At 35.9% G+C, this 23,486-nt stretch overlaps 1 protein-coding gene across 4 annotated transcripts in view; it reads left to right on the top strand.

Annotated features, from left to right (window-relative positions):
* The first annotated feature begins 286 nt into the window (after positions 1-286).
* The window catches only part of LOC129247575 (villin-like protein quail), a 64,290-nt gene continuing 41,090 nt past the window's right edge, over positions 287-23,486 (top strand). Inside the window, exons 1-2 of one of the 4 annotated variants that reach the window (XM_054886743.1) lie at positions 287-539; positions 3,078-3,272. In XM_054886743.1, coding sequence (XP_054742718.1) covers positions 3,246-3,272 — 27 coding nt within the window. In that variant the 5' untranslated portion in view covers positions 287-539; positions 3,078-3,245. Of the gene's footprint in view, positions 540-630; positions 728-773; positions 791-3,077; positions 3,273-23,486 lie in introns of those variants that run through there. The other 3 variants (XM_054886745.1, XM_054886746.1, XM_054886747.1) reach the window with 3 other exon arrangements.

A 23,486-nucleotide genomic window follows, 5' to 3' on the forward strand; every position in this document is an offset into this window, starting at 1 on the left:
AACATACATACATATGTGTGTGTCTAGCGCCAACGGTGCTCATGGCAAGTAAAAGAGCTAAAAGGCAACAATAACAAAATCCCATAAACTTTAACTCTTAATAACAGCCACAATAATAACAACATAAACCATAGCAAAGCCTTTTCATTTCTGACATTTAATGAGTATTACAATTGTCTCTAACGTTTTTGTTGCTATTGTTAGTTTTTTGTTGGAATTTTGAAATTGTTAAAGTTCGCTCACACTGTTCGCTGGCATTGGGTACTCAGTTACGAATTTTCTGATTTCACGCAGTCATCGACGGACTCGCAAAAAAGCTTCACTCCACCTATTTAAATTTTAAACCAAAACTAAAAAGTTCGGGTCCACATTTTAAGTATCTGGTGATTTATAAATTCCGTTGCGGCGCGAAGTGAATGGATTAAGAATTTGTCCTATTTCAAATATAAATACATAAAAATATTTAGAAAAGCATTTTAAGAAATCATTTATATTAAAATCATTGCGAAGAAATTTGAGAGAAATCATTCCAAATAACGGTATTTTAGTGTATTGCATAGAATTTGGTGCTTGGCAGTAACAGTGATAAATTATCATCAAATAGGTTTGAAAATTCTTATGTGAAAATTCCTATGAAATTATAAATAAAACGATTTGGAGAAAAAATACAACCGAATAACAACAATAACAGCAGGCACATATGAAAAACGCAGCAAAAATTATTCTGGTGATGCTTTGGCAGTGTTCCGATCTAACTTCATATAACTTGCATAAGCCCCAAGCCTCTATCGTACATACGCATGCACATTAGGGTGTACCATTTATAATACAATTTATAAGATGTTTTTGGACTCACTATTATTTTTTTTTTTTATTCTTTATATCAAGATTTGCTTCTAATTTGAATCAGTTTGAAAATCATGGTGCCCACAACTTGAACTCATGATTACAATACATAATTGATTAAGATGCCGCATTACTACTTCAGAAAATAATTACAGGGTGTCTACGATAGTTGAGAACCACTTGAGAGTAAAACTAATTAGCTTTTATTTTGAACAAAATTTAATAAAACTTTAGGAATTTTTTACTCATTCAAAAGTAAAATAAATAATTGGCGCGTACACTTCTGTTAGGTGTTTGGCCAGGAGGAGCTTCTTAATGTTGTTCCACAAATGGAGCGAACTACAGTTTTAAGCCGACTCCGAACGGCTAATGGCTTTTATGAGGAGCTTTTTCATGGCAAAAATACACTCGAAGGTTTGCCATTGCCTGCTGAGGGGCGATCGCTATAGAAAAACGTTTTCCATTATTTGATGTTCATGCACGGAGATTCGAAACTACGCACTCCCGAATGGTAGTCACATATCAACCCATACGACTACAGCAGCTTGTTATATATCTATAAAATCACTCAAAAAAAATTTCATTAGCATCCGGACCTCCTCGATATGGGTCCGGAAACTATTACATACCCTAATCAAATCACAACGATATTAATTCCAGTCGTCAGAGAAGAAATGGTGTTATGAGGACGCTTATTGGTTTAACCCTCAACTACGCCCCATACGTAGCAATCCAGGAGGTTAAAATCTGGGAAGCTAGGTGTTATGTGATTGCGGAAATTTTCAGCCATCCGAACTTGGATCACCATCGCTTTGTGTGAAGGAGTAAAATCTTGCTGAAGGATGTATGGGCTGTCAAAGTGTATACTAACAATCCAGGGTTTCACTACTGTCTCTCGACACTCGATATATGCAGCAGAATTGACTTGAAAACCTTGAGTAAAGAAGTCTTGTCTATAACAGTGGGTAAAAACTTCGTCTGCATCAAAACAGAAATTTCTGGAGAATTGGAACATACATAGCTATATGTCATTCTGATCATTTCTTCGGTTAGTCTTGGCCAAACTTTTTTTCATCAGAAATCGTTTTTTTGATCGGTTAACTCTTTGCTCCTATGTTTATATATTGTATTTATTTTGGATGCTTGACCGAGCTCCTGCGTCTTAATGTTTTTCACAAAACGGAGGACCTGCAGTTTCTAGATGAAACGGGAAATGAGGAGGTTTCTTATGAGCAGCTTTTTCTACGGCAGAAATGCACTCCGAGGTTTGCCATTACCTGTGGAGGGGCGACGGCTGTTGGTAAAACCTTTTTCCATCTTATGGTGATTCATGCATGGAGATTCGTACTTGGGCACTTCCGAATGGTAGTCACACGCCAATTTATTCGACTATGGCGGCAGACTCGTGTTTGTTCCGACATAAAGTGTCTTCTACGCAACGTAGGATTTATTCCGGAAATCTTCATGGACAACTAGACGGATAAGTCCCTCAGGAACATTAAGCTTCCTCGCATTGGCCCTCTTCGGACAGTGTCGAGTGGTCCGTGTGTTTTTTGCCATTTGCAACAGATTTTGCATCGCCTCCTGATGCTTCCAAATCGTGGCGATCCTTATGAACGAATGAACGGGTGCACTTAAGAAAATTAGAAATTTCGAAATCGGTGTGATTTGTGCATATAGCGGCGATAATCGCAGATCTCTTCATTTATTGAGTTAAGTTATAGTCCTCCATATCTTATGTGAAAAAAGCGAAAAGAAAAATCCTGGTTTCGGGAAGTTTTAGACACATATATGCATGTCCTCAAATACCGTATGCTCCCTGGACTTATTCAACGTGGTTACTTCGCTAGACAACCCAGTCATTTATCCCTTCCTACACATCCGACAGAAATCGTTATGGAAGGCTTTGAAAACTTACCTCCATAGTGTTTTTTTTTTTTTGTGAGAATAAAGAAACTTAAATTCGAACCCCAAACACAGTTCTAGTAAAAATTATTAATTAAAGTTTCTCATTAATAAAAAAAAATATTATTTTATGGCAAAATTTACGTGTTGCCACCCAAAATCAAAACAATATGAAGTTATGCTTCATCTAAAAGGAATACCCTAATGTACATCTCAACACACATACATATTTTTTTGAGACCATGCATTTTTTAATCATTATAATATTTAAATAACAGAAAGAAAAAATAAAATTAATTGCTAATTTGTTCTACGTTGCTTTCCAGCATTAAGCCAAGTCATGCAACCTATGTCCAACGTGGCATAAATCACTCATCAACTAACTAAATACAATAAAAAGGTGTGAATTAAAAGAAAAAAAAAATAAAAGAATTACATTATTGCTTAAAAGTCATACACAGCAGCAAGGAGCAGCCACAAATCATTAATTAGCAATGCTGCAGTTTAACTTCATAAAACAGGTAAGTAAAAATACTGCAATCACAAAACACGAACATATTTTTAAAGTGTGAGCCTTTTTGGTACTAATTGGCAACGCAGAGCGGTCACACCAGCTACCCTAGTGAGGTTCGAGGCCAGTGTAAAACCTCTGCCGTGCTTTGGGTACCGCACCCGATTGCAATACAACTCCACATTGAGCTGCACAAGGCCAAAACTCAACTCGCATTTGGTTGTTAACGAAAAGCTCCGAAGGTCCTTTTGCAATAACAGATTAGAGCGAACTCTAAAGGCTTTTAATCCAAACAGTACAAAAATGAAATATCCAACCCACTTAGAACTGCCTGCCATCTACCTATGCACCCTTTCCTAGCACTTGAATAACCTGCAGGCCTTTGTCGCTTATACTATAGATCTCTCTTACAAACTGCCCTGATGAAAAAAATGCCACATCCCACTAAGATTCTTAATATGCTATTTCCAACTCATAAACACAAACTCATGAATCACTGAGATGCCAATGATGAAAAAATGCATTAATAGACTCAGACAGAAAGTAAAGCTCGAATTTCCTACAAAAACCCAAACATAACATGATCATAAGGCACCCGGCTCGTAGAACAATAGTGATCGACTTTGGACATTGTAAAATTTTGCCCCTCCACATTTACACCTGCACTCACTACAATCGTACCGTCGCCGAAGAAGCCGTTGGATTTCAACAAGCCCAACGAAGCGCAGTTGATACGTTGCAACAAAAAACATGGCCGATACCTATAGAACGCAGAGAGTGAGAGAGACGGTTTTTCAAAAACAAAAAAAAAATAGAGCTCAAAAGGCGGAGTGTGAAGAATTTCAGCAGAAGATGGAAAGAAAAATGGTGAAAATTCTGCTTGAAAGCCTCGTGTAAATTTTCGTAATGACACAAATGTCAAAGTCGAGATGGATATCTGGGGCATGCGTGGGAAGAGTACGTTCAATTTTACGATACGGTACATATAATATAAATGTACATATTTTGAAAAGCGAGGAGCTCTAAGTCATTGGCACAGTTATACATATAATAAAAAAATTCATTGAAGCGTCGCAAGCACAAATAAATATTATTAAGGGCACCAAAATCTGTTGTTATACAAAAGCTATTAGAACCAAAACTTACTAAAATTTACTCATGTTCGAATGTAGTTAAATTACCAAAGATAAAGGGCCTTTCAAAAGTGACGCTTAGATGCCAGTAATGAATAATTCTTAGACGGTACTATTTTTATGTCATATTTGACATTCGTCAAGTAGACCGATTAACACTAGAATAACGCGTTAAAATTACTGAAACTTATCATGAAAATGATCGAATGTTATGATTTCTTGATATTTTTGGTGAAATAATCATCCGAATGAGTCAACAAACCAAAGGTTGGTGAAAAAATTTCAAGAAACTGGTTCTGTTGAGGTTAGACAAAGGACTGGCAGCCCAGACTGGGTTTTTTTTTTTTAAGTAAAGTCTATGAGAATAAGTCAAAAACAATTCCAGACCTCAAAACACAATATTCGGATCGAGTTTACTGAACTCAATGCGGTGATGTGTGAGCGAGTCTCTGAAAATTAAAACTCTCGTAAGATAGCCTGAAGACGTGCTCTTGGTCATTTTTCACATATAATTGTTAAAAGTCGTATTTTGAACTAAAAAAGCGAAATCTGAAAGAATATAAGTTTTATCGTGTTTTTTTTTTTAAACAAAATCTATGCGCGTCATTTAAAATACCCTTTATTTCATCAAAGCGAATGCAGACTAGATGATCGCTGTAGTACAAAAAGAAAATGTACATATATTTTTTTTGCAATTTGGTGGTTTGAAGGTAAAAATTTCGATTGGAATATAAATAATGTACATATAAGCAATACGGCAGGCTAATCACCTACCCTGTCAGAAATCAAGAGTCTTGTCGAAGGCCTATGCTCCCGAGAGGAGTGAACAAGGAAAACAAAAAAAAAAAAAGCAATATATTGATTGGAGAAAATAAATCCATTAGTTTTGCATAAAATCTTTGCGCAAATGGCTTAAAAATGGTTGATGGTCGATCTTTAGCTCCTGGGCGATCCTAGGACCTCTAACATACCGATCAATTTCGATAATTTCTGTGATTTTTTCGACATTTTCGACATTATTGATATTTTCTTTCACATCAAAAAGGTCTTAACGGATCGACGAAACCAAAATTCCACGCAATTAGCTGTTACAGTAACGACACCATAAACCCCATTCCCCATTCACAGTTTCAGCGGCCTGGCTTGCATTTCCGTCTTTATTAAAGAAAAACTGTAAAATCCACCGAGTTTGTTCTTTGTTGACTTCCAGTGTTAACACCCTGTAACTCACAACTGAATGGAACAAACAAAAAACAGCAGAAGAAGTTTTCCTAGTGTGAAACGTCACCTTTAAACTTTAAATTGTTTGATCGATACTTTACGACATATCGTTCACAATAGGCTTGTACCGGGAAAATGATGGTTTTCTTTTTCCTTAACAGGCTATATACAATTAGAAGGCCGGAAAAAAGCGAATTTTTCAGAGAAAACTTTTAAATTTATTGATCTAAAAATTTGTACACACATTATGTTATCTTTTAACTGTATTTTAAGACTTAGTATTAGTAAACATATTTATTTGAAAAGGAGCTACATCTTATCTCCGGGAGCTCCTCTCAAAAAAGACGTCTTGCGGTGGCCACTATATCTCTGAACTGGATTCTCTGAAATTAAAAAACCAAACAGATTTCGTTAAAGTAATGTTAAATCTAGTAATTAATCGAAGGAATAAGCAAAATGTATTTTTTTGACAAAATGGCCGTTTCTCAAAAACAAAAAAAAACTTGATTTTTGACCAAATTTTGGCCTTAAATTGTTTATAAAAAAAGTTTTCATCGGTGAAAAAAATCTTCGATTAATTACTAAAAATATATTTAAGAAGCTCGTGTTAAAAGTGTTCGTGTTGGGACTAATCGGTTTACCCGTTTTCGAGTAATGTTGGTCACCGTCTTTGAAAACACCATTTTGAGAAAAACGCGTTTCAAGTTTAAAAATCACTTAACCAGCGCTCTGAAACGCTTCTTCAAATTTGCGTGTAACTTCGAAAATATTCACCGGGACGATATTAAATTTTCTGTGTGTATTCTTAAATATATGTATGTGCATTAAAAAAAATAAAAAAAAATCGATTTTTTGAAAATTCTAACTGTATATAACCCCTTAAACTAATATATATAATATAAAGAAACCAATTAAAAAACACCTTATTGCGAGAAAACCCCAAATCAGCTGCTCTAGCGACTTCTCCTTATTCGAACTCACCTTGAATTTCCTAATTTGATTGATAAACTTTTCATACGTCACGTAGAAAAACAAATAATATTTCAACTAATATATAATATGTACTTACATATATACATACATACATAACTAATTAGACACAGATGTACACCCATAATTGCAAAACGCAAGCAATTCCTTATTAATATTTTAATACAAAAGCATAATGAACCAAGAAAGGTATTAGGGAATGCTTTTTTTTTGCTTTTATATAATAATAACAACAACAATAACACGAAAAAAGTTTCATTTTATTAAACTTTCTGTTTATACTTTTCCTTAATTTACACTTTTTATATGCCTATCTTACGAAAAGTTTTTAAACACATCTTTTTTTACCTAAAACGCTTACGCATTTATGTACAATTTGCTTGAAATCGCCTCTAATGGCGTCATAACATGGGTAATTATGTTTTTGTTTTAGGTACATTGCTTGAATGTGATAGACGACTATGTATGTATGTATAAATGTATAAAACATAATTCATTTATATGAAGCGAAATGCTCTTAATTACATACATTTTTTTTCATTTTTTTCTTATATGCAATCAAATATATCGATGGTTTTCGAGAAAAGTGACATAATTCAAAACTACAAGTTTTGTAGAAAAACAATTTTAAAATTACGCAAATAGATAATTTAAGTTTTTGATTACAATTATGCATATTTTCCAATTCTACTGGTTTTGTGCAATCATAATACAACAGTGCTTTGGGGAAATAACATATTTTACATTCTTAGCTTATTTTAAAAAGAAATATTGTAAGTTTTTCGCAAATGTGTCATTTTTCCTGAAAAGATTTAAAAAATGTATATTATATTTTTTTCAAATTTTGAGATACATTTGGAAGAGTAGTGGGGACAAAAGCAAAAAAACAATTTATTTTTGATTATTTTTGATTACAAAATAGAAATTGTAACACAACATTTACAAACTTCCTCTGAATAAACTAGTAAAACAAAAACAAAAACAATTAAATCCTTTGGTAATAGAATGGTAGAACATAAAAAATACTTTTTTGAAGGCATAATGGTAAGAAAAATCCTAGATGTTATTGTAGAACTGAGAGTAATACTTTGGAATGATATTCTTCTCCATCAATTTTAATAAACCTTCCCTTTTTATCCTTAACTTTCTGTTTAGCCTTGTAGGCGTGATTGAGCGCAGGTAGAGTTGTTAATTCGCTATTACTGCTAGTACTACTACGGGTAGACGATGTTCGGGCTTTTTTTACTTCAAATTTCATAAAATCAGTCTCGGAAAATGATGTTTTATAAAACACTGTAAAAGGGGACTCTTTTTCCACTCTGAAGATACTAATATCATTTATTTTTACAAGTTCTCCATCTAAGTTTTTAAGGACTTTAAAGCCGGATTTTTTGAGTTGGGTCAGTTTTCTAGATAAGGGACGCGCCAATTCGATCACCTGACAAAACGACACTAACGCCATCTCTCAGAATTGCTTCAAGATTCGCTTATGACGCTTTTCCAGATAAAAATATATAAGCTCTGTAGTTGATTTCTGCTTTTAACGGCAAACTCCGAATTTTGAGTTGTGTCGCTTTTCTCGAAAACCATCGATATGGTAAAATCTACTGACGCATTAACAGGCGACAAGTTCGATGCTGATTGTTTTCATAGCATAGATTTAGGGGCGAATACTATGCTTAAAATATGCAAAGACCCTACATTTTCCCATACCTAGAAAACTAATTCAGAAAGCGTACAATTTTTTATTATGGCGAATTTGATATACTATGTAGATAAAAACATTTTAATTGCAAGTCATATTTCCTCCGCACAGATTTTTCAAAGCAATTTGCATCTGTATTCAGATTACTATTGTTACGCCTGTGAGAAGATGATCTCGTTTAAGGTTTTTTCAGGAAAATGATCTGAAACTGGTGCCAATTGCAACCTTAATGGGAACTCAATCCCACACAAAGATAACCTCCATTTTCCTTTGCCACTGTCAACTGGAATAATAAAACAGATAATAAAAGTAAATAAAAGGTAATGATTTTCATTCGCCGAAAAAGGATTCTTCAGTTCAGTGAATTTGGTCAATTAGTCATAGAGGCTGAGTAATTTGCGTTGATTTTCTCATATTTGTAGTACTACAGCCTCCTACTGGATTGGGCAGAATAGGCTAAATTTTCATAGGCACGCATGCAGTCGTCCATCCATGTGTATTTTCCATAGTAGTCAAAGCTTATGCGTTGTAGCCAACGTGTATGCCATCTAATAGTTGAATCCAATATAGGTATCCGCCTAATCGGGAGAAGTGATACCATTAAATAATTTATAGGCCCAGACACATTTTGTGACCTATGAAAGGGTAGCTTCTCCCCCCTTATTCAGGACGTAGAGGAAAGTCAAAGAAGATTATACTGGAACTATCCAATGGAACAATATGAGGCATACGTGGTACAAGCACCTGAATAAAAGTATTTTACCAGAGGAGGAAATAACTCAATAAAATAGACCTAAAATACTAAAATTCCCTCATAATAATAATGAAAATTACGTATGCTTCTGAAGCCTGGGAGATGCGAAAGCCGGATGAGGAAAAGCTTAATATATTTGAGCGTAAAATCCTATGCCGCATCATTGGACCAGTGCGGATAGATAACGTTAACCATCGCCTACATGACAACGATGAATGCCTAGCTGAACTAAACGACTTCCAAAGCACCGACTAAATCAAACTGCAGCGTTTTATGTGAGCTGGACATATTCTGAGGATGGACCCAAACGAAATTGCCAAAAATATCAATAAGTACAATAGTAAACTGTGTGTGCCTTATAAAAGGGGTCACGGAAGGAAAACCTGGACTGACACAGTTTCAACGAGATGCCAAGATCTTTGGACTGAAAAAACTGGAGGATGTCTGCAAAGGATCGGGATTCTTAGTCGAAGTTATGGAGAGAGGCCAAGGTTCAACACGGACCGTCACGCTAACAATGATGATGAATAATGAAAATAATATTAATAACACTAGATTAGATTACTGTATTCCCCCCTATGGCACTCAGCTGTCATGGCCGAATGGGTTTATGCCTGACTACCATTTGGTAGAAAACACCATCTGCCGTTCAGAGGCGGCATAAAACTGTAGCTCTCTCCAATCAAACCACAAAACCCGACAAATAGAAGGAAAAGCTCGTCCAAACACCCAACAAAGAGTGTAAACGCCAATTATTATTATTATTACTAAGAAGCAGAACTGAGAGGAAATCATAGAACCCAGCAAGATTTGTTCACTCAGGATTAAAGCCAGAGGTTTCAGACGGGGAACCATTCCCCGCTTCTAGGCGATGTATTATAAGTACATAAATAAATGAAAATCAAAAAAAGGCGAATTTTCGGTGACTAATTTATGTTACAAAAACGAAGGTTGTGGTAAAAATAATTTGAAGTATGTAGAAAAATCGTGAAATAGGAAGCTCGTCCTAGACGATTATCAACATCAACTGGTGAACAACAGATCAAGAAAGTAAAACTTTTCTTGCTCAAAACTCGTCGGATCATAATTAGTTAGAGATCTCGATGATACTGTTAACATTTCCTTGGACCACAAAAAATTATTTTGAAAGATGTTTTCTGACCGGAAAGAGTGTACCAAAATCCATGCATTTTACTTTTGCAGGAAATACACCAGCTAACACTGCACTGGTTTTTCGAAAGCATATCGCTAAAAATTCAACAAATACCTTTCCACAACCATCGGCTTCACAACACTATGCAATTTCTGGCTATCCGCTAAGCGCAAGAGTGTGCCCCGGAGGCGGCACTTCGATACGATTGAGAAGATAAAAACTGACTCACTGCACGCTTTGAAACATATTCCGGAAATGGTTGTTTAGATCACAGTGTACACCCACACTGTGGTTCAGAGAATTGGCGGGAGATGGGAGTACTTTGAAGGCAATGAAATAACTTGAAAAAAATAAAAATAAAAATTTTAGCACCTATAGGCAATTTGGCTTCCTTTTTTAACACACTTTTATTAGGACGGGTTGTATGTATGTATGTATGTATGTATGCATGTATGTATGTATGTATGTATGTATGTAACGGAATCTTTGAGCTTAATTTTCACTGGCTTGTAAACATCTGATCGACTTGAAATTTTGCACACCTATCAAGGACCGATGACAATGCAATAATTTGATAAAAATTTTCCATTATCCTTGTTGGGATTGCCAGGATTAATATTTTCTTTTTTTACCTGTGGGCAAAAAGTAAGGTGAATTTGGTTGTAAAATGAAAAATCGTCATTTATTCTTGTAAATCAATTTCATCCCCTTCAAAGTAATGCCCTCTCGATGAAATACTCTTATGCCAACGAGTTTTCCAATCCCCGAAACATGCCAAATAGTCCCTTTCCGGTAGGTCTGGTCTCTTGAGTTTTGGGAATAGCCATAAGTCACACGGAGCCAAATCAGGCGAATACGGTGGTTGCGGAACGATATGCGTGGAATTTTTGGCGAAATAGTCACGAAGAACGAGTGCAGTGTGAGACATGTGAGATAAATTTTCCATTATCCTTATTAGGATTGCCAGGATTAATATTTTATTTTTTTAACACACTTTTATTAGCTCGGGTTGTATGTATGAATGACTGTAACGGAATCTTTGAGCTTAATTTTCACTGGCTTCTAAAAATCTGATCGACTCGGAACACACAACATAGATGACTAGATGGGAAACTCTTTTTCTCGTGAGAGCGCTGAAAAATGTGCATTTTTTATAACATTTGCCAATATTGCCATACCGGTAGAAACATGAGTTGGGTATTTTTTTAAACAAAAATTGGGAATTTTTAGTTTCCACACCACCATTGAGGTTAGTATTTAGTGTGCGGTTGTGTAATAGTATATTACTCGTAAACACCTACATATATAATACTAAAAATAAAAAATAGTTAAAAAAAAACTAAAAAACACGCTTTTATTGCTAATCAAACTAAAAAGTAGAAAATAAAATATAGCTTAAAAAAACTAAAAAACACGCTTTTATTGCTAATCGAACTAAAAAGTAGAAAATAAATTTTAATGACAAAGGGACCTATAATGAAGTAATAGCAAATCGAAGGATCAGTCATAGTCTACTACCTCAGAACAGAATTATAACAAAAATTAAGATACAAATAGAGTAATTCAAATTAGAGTTAAAAGCGTGGGATGCATTTTGCTTCACTTTCATAACCCTCTGTACATAGGTAGTTGCCAATAGAATGATTGTAATATTTACTATATCAAGCATCTACGTCATCTCCCAAAAATTACAACCACGACATCAAATTACAACCACCACATTTTGCTCTTCATTATCTATAGCAAAGAAGTTGAGTAATAAAGAGCAAAATCTATGCACGTAAGTTTCTTTTTTTTTTTTTGTTTTGTTTTTGCATTCTTTGTAGGTTACGCCACAACATCTCGTTCATAATATGTAGATCCAATTTGTTGTCGAATTTCAGGGAGCTATCATATCATATGAGACCGTTAATTAGAATTGTTGAAGGAAAAATTACAAAAAGCGTAGCAGAAAATCGATATTTAGATAAATAAATAAGGCAATAATTTTTATATGCATATGCACATACATGCATACATACACATACCTACATATGAATGAAGCGAAAGTTAATTTGTTCGTAATTTACATTTTGATAATGGCCTGGCATTGATAACGGCAATATACCAGATTGCTCACAATTTGCTTATCAGCGTCATTGAAATTGTTGCCTTTTTATGATTTTATCTATGCAATTGGGATGAGAGGAGTGCGGCTAGCGACGCATGCATCATATTGACAATGATTCTGCAAGGTTTATTGAAATATTTACGACACAAAACAATCAACACATAAAAGTTATGGAGAAGCAGCACAAACACTCACACATACTCGTTGATAAAAAAGCAAATGGTCGTGACTAATTGCAGTGATTCCACTAATGGGTAGAGGGGAAATATTCACCTATTCACCTATTTACTCTTTTACGCAGTACATCGGAGATGAAGAGCTTTAATTAAACGCAACGGTAAATAATACTATTCTTAGAAATCTACAAGAAAGCTGTGAAAATAGACAAAAAAACACAATTTTTTGGATAGTTGTTTTTTAGTTTAGTTTCTTTTGTCTGGTTAAAGATGTTGCGCCGTACTTCCGGCAATCAAATGACAATCAACGTCGGTCGGCAATGTTCTCACACACACTCTTCTTCGAGGCAGGCATTATTACTCGTATTATGTTATTTGTAAATATTTAGTGCTGTATATGTATTTTGAAGAGCCGCAAGCAAGCCGGAAACCATAGAAGCCACAACTCGCCAGTAGCAAAGCTTTCCCTGACTTTTGCTATTTAGATGCTTATTTGAACGGTCAGTGGGAATGAAGTTTGTATTTGCGTATGTATTGGTTGTAAGTATTTATAGTATATAGCTGTGAGCGCTAAATTAGCAGCGTCTCAAAAAAATTTAGTTTTGGAGCAAATCACTGGGAAAAATGTCTTTGTTATTGTTATTTCTTAACAAAATAGGTTGTATGGTATTTGTTATTGGAACTTGTATAACTTCTCGCATTTTATATCAATGAAAATACAACAACAAGAAATAGTAGGGACGCACAGAATTCTCTTTCGCACAGAATTTCGACCTTTGTTTGAGGACAATTTTCTCTAGTCTTACGCTCCAACCGAAGTTAAAGGAAATTATATACATACCTACATATACATACATCGAGGCCAATTGAACAACTGAATAGACTTTGTCCTGAATGTTCGACCTTGACTAGGTATAGAATGCAAGGATATCACATCAACCATGACCAGTTTGAACTATTTTTTGTTTTTTTTTCGTTTGAATGCTTATATTTTTTTGACGTGATAACGTCTTATAATTCGATTTAACAGGCTGCACGCACGAAAAAATGTGTCGTTACCTTGCTCATTAGTGTTACCTTGCTCATATGTAGTTACCTTGCTCATTGCCGTTACCTTGCTCATTGCCGTTACCTTGAATGAACTGCAAGCGAAAGCGCGGAACGAACGACAAAGCAAACAAAGCAAACGAACGGCAACGTTCGACATCTTGCTCTCTCCTACTTAAGTGAGCGTATATGTGTATGTATATGCGCATATGTACATACATATATAATATAAATTCACGTATTTGTATTTGCATATGCCTTCTTATTGATTATTATTAATTTGTTACTTGAAGAATTTAAAATAAAACCAAGTTTGTTAATAATACCTGTTGTTTTAATGTTATTATTATTTTTTGACGTGATAACGTCTTATAATTCTATGTAACCAAAAAATGCGTCGTTATCTTGCTCATGCGTCGTTACCTTGCTTGAACAGCATGTTATGTTATGTTATGTTATGTTATGTTATGTTATGTTATGTTAATGTTAACTCATTCTCTATATCCATACAAAATATCTATCAAACAAATAAAATTAAAATTTTTTTTTGAAAAATGAAATCAGTATTTTCTTATGACGTTATCACGTTAAACTTTCATCAGTAAACCGACTTTACAGACAACCTCTTTTTTTTAAGTATAAATAAATAAATATAACTAAAAAAATAAAAATAACTATTTTTCTTTTCTATTTTTTTAACGCTTATTTTTTTTTTAATATAACTCATTGTCTAGTAAAAACCATATATGTAGATCCAATATCGAAATTTTATACAATAATTACAAAACTTTCTCAAATTTTTTATCCCAATTCCATAAGTTTTAGTTAAAATTTCTAGAAAGATTTTTGGCATGCAGTTAATAGTTGCTATAAAATCGTTGATTTGTTACAAATTTTTTCTTCGGCGGTGGCACATTTTTTTCATATTACAAATTTAAGACATTTTAATTTTTTATACGGCGGAAAAAATTATAAAAAATCAGAGGGATTTTTTAGCAACTTCAAACGTGCACTTTATTGTATTTCACTAATTAATTTAAACTTGAATTTATTTCATTTTTGTTAGACAATGAACCAAAAAAGTCAGAACTGCTCAAAATACTGATTGCTGTCGCGGGTTGTAGTCAACCCCAAAAATTTTGGTGCTTGGCTAATAAAATAAAAAGATAAGGATGCATTTTAAGCCACATTTTTTATTTATTTTCTAATTTAAAAACCACAAATAGTAGGACTTCTTCTTCTTCTTCTGGATTGGCGCGATAGCCGCTGGCGCAATTTTGGCCGAGTTCAACAAAGCGCGCCAGTCGTTTTTTTCTCGTGCTAACCGGCGCCAATTGGAAATAACAAGTGAAGCCAAATCCTCCTCCACCTGATCTCTCCAACGCAGAGGAGGCCTTCCTCTTCCTCTGCTACCACCAGTTGGGACCACATCGAATACTTTGCGGTTCGACCTAGCCACTGATCGACTACAATAAGCGAAGAAAAGTCCCAGACGAGTTGATTTTACTGAGAATACAATTTTTCACGTTTACAGAATCGTCCAGTAAGGAATTGCTCCAAGAATTTAGCGTGGCTACCACTCAGATTTAAAAAAAGTTTGGCAGGGAATCGCCTACGGTGGGTTCAGCGAGCTCCACTTCTGCGAGAAAAGTGTCAATACTTTGAAAAAAACTTCAACTCAGCATTATTCGAAAATGGACCATGGACCTTTCAGTATGGCTCCGCTCCAGCTTGTAAGACAAAAACTTCTCAAAAATTATTCAAAAACTTGGGTTCCGAACATAATTTCTCAGAATACTTGAACATTTGCTAACTCTGAGGCTCTAAGCTATGGTCTGTTCTGGAGGCACTTCATACCCAAAAGTTGAATCTTTGAGAGTACGCTTGTGTTTGAGCCGTGAAAAACTTTCTTAGGCATAGAGTGCAAATTTTAATGCTTTTCAGTTTATTTCAGTCAATTCGCTGTTGCTGGAACAACCATTTCAGGCCGTACCTCTTCTCTAACATATGGGATTTATTTTTGTTTTGTGCCACTAATAGAGAGCCTACAATCTTATGCCGCTTTTTCGTGGTGCTCACGTTGTAACAAAATTAACATTCCCCATGCATTTTTGCGGAATGACGCTAATGTGGTGTAAGCTTGACCTGAAGGTCAAACTGCAGGGTATGTACGCAGGATTTATATGGAGATCTTCATTGACAACTCGACGGATAAGACACTCACAAAAACTTAGCTCCCTCGAACTCCCCTTTGAAGGATCCCCATCCATGATCGCTTGCACTTGTTGATGAAATTCTGCAGATCGGGCAGTGTCACAACAATCCTCGTGTTTTGTAACAGATTCTGCATCGCCGCCCGATGCTTCCAAATCACGGCGAACCTTATAAAGGAATTAACGGGCGTGCACCATCTCAGAAATATTATCCTCAATTTTCAAGTCGATCCGAATGATAAATTCGGAGATACAACTTTTGGAATATGTGCGCTCCAAGCCATTTTTATTGTTATTCAAAAATTTAAACGCGTTTTTTCTCGAAACTGTGTTTTCAAAGTCGGTTGTCAAATGTTCTCGAAAACTACTCAACCGATCTTGATGAAATTTTACACAGGTATTCTAAATACAATTTACTCGTGCTTTAACAAAAGATTTTGTTTTTTTTTTTCAATTACAACTATTTAAAAAAAAACAAAATGTCAAGCAAATTTGACCGAAATTTTCATTTTTTTGCAAAAATGTCTACCAAAATTCCAATTTTTACTTTTTTTTCTTTCCTTCGTTCAAGCACGAGTTTATGGTCTTAACTAAAGCACTTATTTTTGTTTTTTCATTTTTGATGAGCCTGTCAGGAGTTATGCTGACAACGCGGACGCACCTTTTTTTTTAGGGGTCACCGTAAATGACGTCACAATGGAGGAGTTTTAATTTTTTTTTGTTTTTGAAAATTTCAGAAATTATTCTTTAAATATATATCTGTAAGACAGAAAAAAGTTTGAATTAAATAAATAATTTTTTACATAGAAAAAAAAATATTGAAAATAGGCCTTTTTTTACCCCACGAAACCCATGTAACCCCTTAAGGAAATTAATGATTCTAGTGATCTAAATCGTTGTGATTTGCGAATATAGCAGCGATAATCGAATATCTCATCATTTTTTGAGTTAAGTTGTAGTCCTCCATATCTTATCTGAGAAAGAACAAAAAGAAAAATTATGGTTTCCGGAAGCTATAGCCGCATATATGTCTTCCTCCCTTTTTGGGTGTTTTGCCGAGCTCATCCTCCTATTTGTGGTGTACTTCTTAATGTTCTTTCACAAATGGAGCGATCTACAGTTTTAAGCCGATTCTAAAAGGCCGATATATGTTATGATATCATATGATATATTTTTCAAGCGAGCTGTTTAAACGACCAATTATCAGTACTTGAAAAAAGCTCAAAGCTGATCAAATACAATTTTTCTTAGGTACTACTACTTTCTTTTTCACGACTGTAAACACGCAAATGAATACACCATTTCAGATATTTCGGCACGCACAATTCTAACATTTGTTTTTAACGTATTTATTTCCCTACTACAACTAAATATTTAATAGCTACTTTCCAAAATTGAACTCTTTCTAAACTCCTCTAAAATTTGGCTTAACTTTTTTGCACTCTTTCGTTTTAATGCTTATTTTTATTATTTGTTTAAAGTTTGTTGATAATTAAGATTAAGATGGAAATGCACACTTTCAGTTTAAAAGCTCGAAAGTGTTGTTTTTAGTGTGTGTATGTATGTTGTGTGTTTTAATTTGGATGGTAAAGAAAGTTGCTGAACCATAAACAATAACTTTAACGAATGAGTGCTAACAAAAGAATTTTGCAACAGCTATTACGCAGTGTGATGGGTGGTAATTAAATCTGAAAGGAAAACGAAGCCGAAAATCATGAAACTCAAAAACAAAAAACAACTACCTATTGGATTAAGAGCGATGAACTGAAGGAAGCGTTTTGGAATGTGGAACTTATGTTACTTCGAGTTATATCTCTCGCTGATCCACTCGAAGAGTCGTCCTTAGATTTTGATCACTTAGTGACTAGTTGAGGTATACAATCGCTTTATGACAGATTTTTTTATTTTAGTTTAATAGGAATTAAGAAAATAACTCCAAAAAAACTGATGCTATTGGACAAAAACTCATCTCCAATGCTACTCAAAAATTCCTTAGCTCTGCATACTAGTCTACTTTCATATTCAATAAAATCCTTCATTTACTTATACTTTATATTTAGCAGTCTGACGTTGCACCACCAAGTAAATGATTAGCTTTTAGCCAAAACTTGGCATGATTAATCTCCTTTCCTATTTTTACACACTCTCTCTCTTATTTTTACACAATAATCGCCCCTTTTTTTTGTAAACATTTTTGCGAAAAACTATTTTATTATTACTATTATTGTAATATATTATTATTATTTTATTTTTTTGTTGAGTAAAAACCTTTCAAAATTTACAAACGAACTTGAAGCGATTAAGAAACCTACGCACAGACCTAATCTATACATATATACGTACAAATAATTAAAAGCTAAACCAATGCGCTTGCAAGAGTTTTTAAACACCTAATTTTTGGTTTTAGTGCGCCTTAATTATATGTGTGAGTAAATATAAGTATATATGTATATGCATTAAATTTTCGTAAACATCATATTTTCATGCTCGAAATTCCCCTACACATATACATACATATATACTATGTACTCTTTATATGTAGGTATGCACTACTTTTCTTTTAATCTCCCAACCACCTATTGCGTTTGTTTGCCAACGAAATTTGGCATCATTCCATTATTACCACCACCGCTGCGTACATACGTGAATTGCTGCTGAGTTTTCCGTGAACTGAAAAGGGAAGCCGTTGCTGCTGGCTTTAACAATAAATAAATTTCTTTGAACCCGGCTACAACTCTGCAGGTCAGTAGCGGCCAAAGAGTTTGAACTTTGTATTGTAGTGGTAGCGACGTCATCTATATGTGTATTCACTGCATATACACATGCCCTGCAGAGAAACCTACTGCTACTGAACTAGTCCCCTTCCACTGACTTCGTGTTTCTCCTCTTTCCCGAAATTCTAGGAAATGACGATAGCTCCTCGTTGTAGTTGAACATTTGTTAGCAATAAAAGCAATAAAAAAATATGCAACGGTCGGTCTGCGTTACTATCACTGATACACTCAGATCATGTGCAACGGAGTCATAGAACGTAATCTGACTCTCAGAGTACTATATGGCTTGGAGACTGAGACTCTAAAAAGAGCAAACGTTTGCACATGAACATAGTATACACTCCTTTACTGGGCTATAAATTGCCGTTAATGCTATTAATAATATTGTTTCAAGCTAAAGAGGAGTGGAAGAAGGTACTAATTACTGTGCGCCTCGAAGCATCTATCTTGAATAATCAAAATAAATTTTAGAGTAAATGCTGGAAACTAGATAGTGAGTATTTGTATGGGAAGTATGTGCGCTTATTTGACTTAACGAACGTTAGCGCGTTACAAATCGGATACTTCGTAAAGTTCTTCAAGTTTCTTTGGCAAGAATATGTGATGCTCAATTTGAGATATTTGTGGAAGTCGTATAAGGGGTCCGATTTTAGAAACCCAAAGGTTTTTAGTGTGTATGCTTCGTATACATAGATCACCAGAAAACTGCCGAACTTTACAATTTCGTTCTCACTTGGACACGATATGTGATTAGAAGAAAAGATCGAAGGATTTGACGCAGGCCGGCTGAAAAATGGACGTAAGGGATGTAAACATTTCTCGAAATGGCTTTTTACATAGCCTGAAGAGCATAATTACAAGTTCCATTTCAATCTCGACGAAAGTCGCTTACAAAATTATTCCTCGTGAAATTTTACTCTTTGTTCCAAAACTGCATATTTCGCTCCCCGATACGAGTTTAAATATTAAAAACACTCGGAAAAAAATTGCAAACTTAAAAAACATTTTATCTGAGAATACAAAAAGATTTGGAGGCTATAATATATGGATTTACATTTTTCATTTTGAATTGGAATCATTCCGCTCCCAAAAACGCTATTGTACTATTTTACCTATGCAGTCACGTGAAGTTAAAATATACCCCAGAGATTTGAAAACATAGACCCAGAGAAAAAGGATTAAAATCATGCTGTTTTTGGGTATGTGGCAGATTTTGGTTAGACCCTGGCGTCATGAGTAACATCTAATTTGTATTTATGAATGATTGCCTACGCGGACGTGGCGCTAATTGTCAGAGGAAAATTTATAAATACCCTGAACGATTTGATGCAGGGATATCTGAACGTAGTTGTTAGATGGGCAACGGATTGGGGCCTATCGGTGATTCTCTCAAGACGGAGTTCGTCCTATTCATGAGAAAATATAAAATACCATGAGCATAACTCCTCTCAATAGGGTGTGCTCGGTTGGTGCTTTCTGACAAGTTGAAGTTTCTAAGCCTAATCCTTGACAGTAAGCTTACGTGGAAACCCAACATTGAGGAGAGAATAAGGAAGGCAACAATTGCCTTGTGTGGATGCAAGCAGACTATTGGCAAAAGATGGAGCCTTTCGCCTAAGCTGTATTTTGGATCTATAAAGCCACTTTTGTTATATGGAGTCATAGTCTGGTGGAACTCACTAGGGAGGACGGCATCGACGAAGAAGCTGGAGTGTTCAAAGATCTAGACTCATTGGAATCAGTGGGTTGCTTCGAACTACCCCTCTTGCGCTTAACGCGATGCTAAATATGGTACCTTTAGACATAGCAGGCGAAATTGGCGCTGCACGCATTGCAATCAGACGGAGCGGTTCGGGCTAGAGGCTCAACCTCACTTATGGGCACTCAAGTATCCTAAGTAACTTTGAGTTCATCCCCCTGTCGACAGATCAATGTGGTGCACATAGTACAAGCGGAACATTCTCCACTCACATTCCATCAAGGGAGCAGTGGGGCTACACTTGGAGACGGGTGAACCTGTTCTCGGATGGAACGAAGTTGCAAGGAAAGGTTGGCGGAGGAGTATTCTACGAGGAGCTTCCTATCGGACTCAAATTCAGGTTACCGAACTACTGCAGTGTGTTGCAAGCAGAGGTAGTCGCAATCAAAGTAGCTGATTGTCTACTCACATGCGTATTAACTGTCAAGAAAGTAAATATTTACTCAACGCGGCAATTAGGGTCCTCAAGTCAATGATGATGAATTCGAAATTAGTCAGGCTTCACTTTCGATTGCATTCGAACCCTTTGTCATAAGGGTTCCTGGTCATAGCGATATTGCAGCAAACTTTGAGGAGATAAGCTTGCTAAACAAGGGGCATGTGAGGTGATTTCCCCGCAAAGGGAGAGGATTGGGATCCACTTGACCACCTGCGGTCTGCTCCTGGAAAGATGGGCGCTCGAGCGATCCTTGACGATGGTTGACAAAATCTCAGCTCTCAAACTTCGTAGGTGTTCTCACAGAACACTATCCACGAGGTGTGCATGCTGTGAGACTTGCTTCGAGTCCTTTTTACGTCAGCTGTATGGAAAATGAGGTCAAATCAAACACCCAAAAAGGGGTGTATGCGGCAATTATATATGTATATATGTCTTGACTTTTACTTCTTAGAATAATCACTTCAGAGCTTGGGTTAAGCCGCATGAGAATGTACGCCGTCAAAGGCACTCCTCAAGGCGGAGCACTTTCACCCCTTCTCTGGAATCTCGCTGTAAACAGTTTGCTTCGAAATCTCGAAAAAGCAGGCTGCAAGGTTGTAGCCTATGCAGATGATATTGGTCTCTGCGTGTCAAGCAAACACCTGAATACCCTCACTGAGCTCATGCAACGCTCAATCAATATTCTGTCAAAATGGTGCACCGAATGCGGACTAAATGCTGCGAATCCAGCAAAGACAGATCTTGTTCTCTTCAATAGGAAACAACAATCTCCTCCACTGCAAACAATAACCTTAAAAGGGGAATCATTACTCCTATCTGATTCAGCTAAATATCTAGGAGTTATTCTAGATAGGAAGTTGAGTTGGAAATTGAACATCGAAAACAGATGTAAAAAAGCTTTCATAGCTCTTTATACTTGTAAGAAAGCTATAGGCAAAACCTGGGGTTTTTCACCTCGGATCATTTATTGGATATATACCTCGATCATCAAACCGATACTCTTCTACGGTGTGGTTGTATGGTGGACAGCACTCGAAAAACGGTGTAGAGTAGCCACAATTGATCGAGTTCAAAGAACAGCCTGCCTCCTGATAACAGGATGCTTAAGTACAACACCTACTAAAGCTCTAAATACGTTGCTTCACTTGTTCCCTATCGATCTGGCTGGCAAAGCGATTGCAGCGAAAGCAGCGACACGCATGAATGCTATATCGAAATGGAATAAGTATCTTGGCGATTCGGCCATACTGAACAGGAACACTGTTATCTCTTCCGACATAGACTATCATGTAAGTCTTCCATCACCACCCTTGCTATTCTCCTGTTCACTCCCAACTAGGGAAGAATGGAAGACAAATCTAACCGAAATCGATGGCCCTCTGAATATATATACAGATAGTTCAAAACAAGACGGTTAAGTGGGATTTGGAATCTTTTCCAATTCCCCTCACATCATTCTATCATTTAGATTACCCGACTACTGTAGTGTATTCCAAGCGGAAGTATGCGCTATCTGGTATGCTGCGAAAACTCTCTTAGAAAATAGAATATCACTAGAGGATATCCGCTTTTTCACCGACAGTCAAGCGGCCGTTCGAGCACTCAGCTCCTCTTATACCCATTCAGATGTGGTTCGATCCTGTCTCTTATCTCTTAACGAGATAAGTGTTCAGAATTTTGTCCAAGTTATCTGGATACCGGGTTACAGTGGATTCGAAGGTAACTGCAAAGCTGATGAGCTCGCAAGAGCTGGCGCTGCGCAATCAAATGTCAGTAACTTACCCACAATCCACATTCCGCTCTCAACATGTAAATTGCTCATTGATCGAGAATTTCACAGCATTGCTGATCGGAGGTGGCGAGTGGAAACTACTTGCGTTACAACCAGACAAATCTGGCCATCCTACAATCTGAAACAGACAAAAACCCTTATAAGTCTTTCGAAACACGAACTAAGGCATATAATATCTCTTATCACCGGCCACTGCCTTTTGGGCACTCACGCACGTCGGCTCGGGGTTCCTCAAAACGACCTGTGCAGATACTGCGAGGACGAAGATGAAGAAGTATCGAGCAGACATTTGCTGTGCAGTTGTCCCGGTCTAGCCAGAAGTCGACTCGCTCTTCTAGGCTCTCCAACAATTGACAATCTTTCAGTACTCTCGGACCTGAGAATCGAATCTCTCATCAAATTCTCGAAACGAATTAATATCTTTGACTAAAATCTACAATAAAATCATAATCCACTTATACTAAACCCATCCATTATTGAATGCAAACAATGTATATATAATTTTTTCTGTCTCGACTGGAACCAAAAACAAACAAATGAAATGCTATAGCGAAGTGACGAGGCCCCAGTGGCAGTAACCATGAACGATTATTAAATCAGAAGTTTGCTTTAGTATATTAGTTCAACTTTCCCTGCAGGGTACATAGAGCTTTCCTGTTAATAAATATTTCCGTGGGAAGGAAAGAGGCCATCCAACAATAAAATAATAAAATGAAACAGTGGCTGTGAACTTTAATGAGTTTGATTGCCCCTGGTATAAAATTCAAATGCTAAAATTTACATACCTACGCTCACACAACACTATAAGCGTATCTGAGCATACAATGTACGTAAATATACAACGGCAATCAAAAGTAAAGTAGTTACTCAGAGGAAAAGCAAAACAACAAAAATACGATTTTTTTAGTCGATTTTTAACAAAATAATTTAATTATACAATTTGGAAAGATGTTTTCCC

The sequence above is a fragment of the Anastrepha obliqua genome, chromosome 5 (assembly GCF_027943255.1).
Source record: "Anastrepha obliqua isolate idAnaObli1 chromosome 5, idAnaObli1_1.0, whole genome shotgun sequence".
In the NCBI taxonomy this organism is placed as follows: Eukaryota; Metazoa; Arthropoda; class Insecta; order Diptera; family Tephritidae; genus Anastrepha; species Anastrepha obliqua.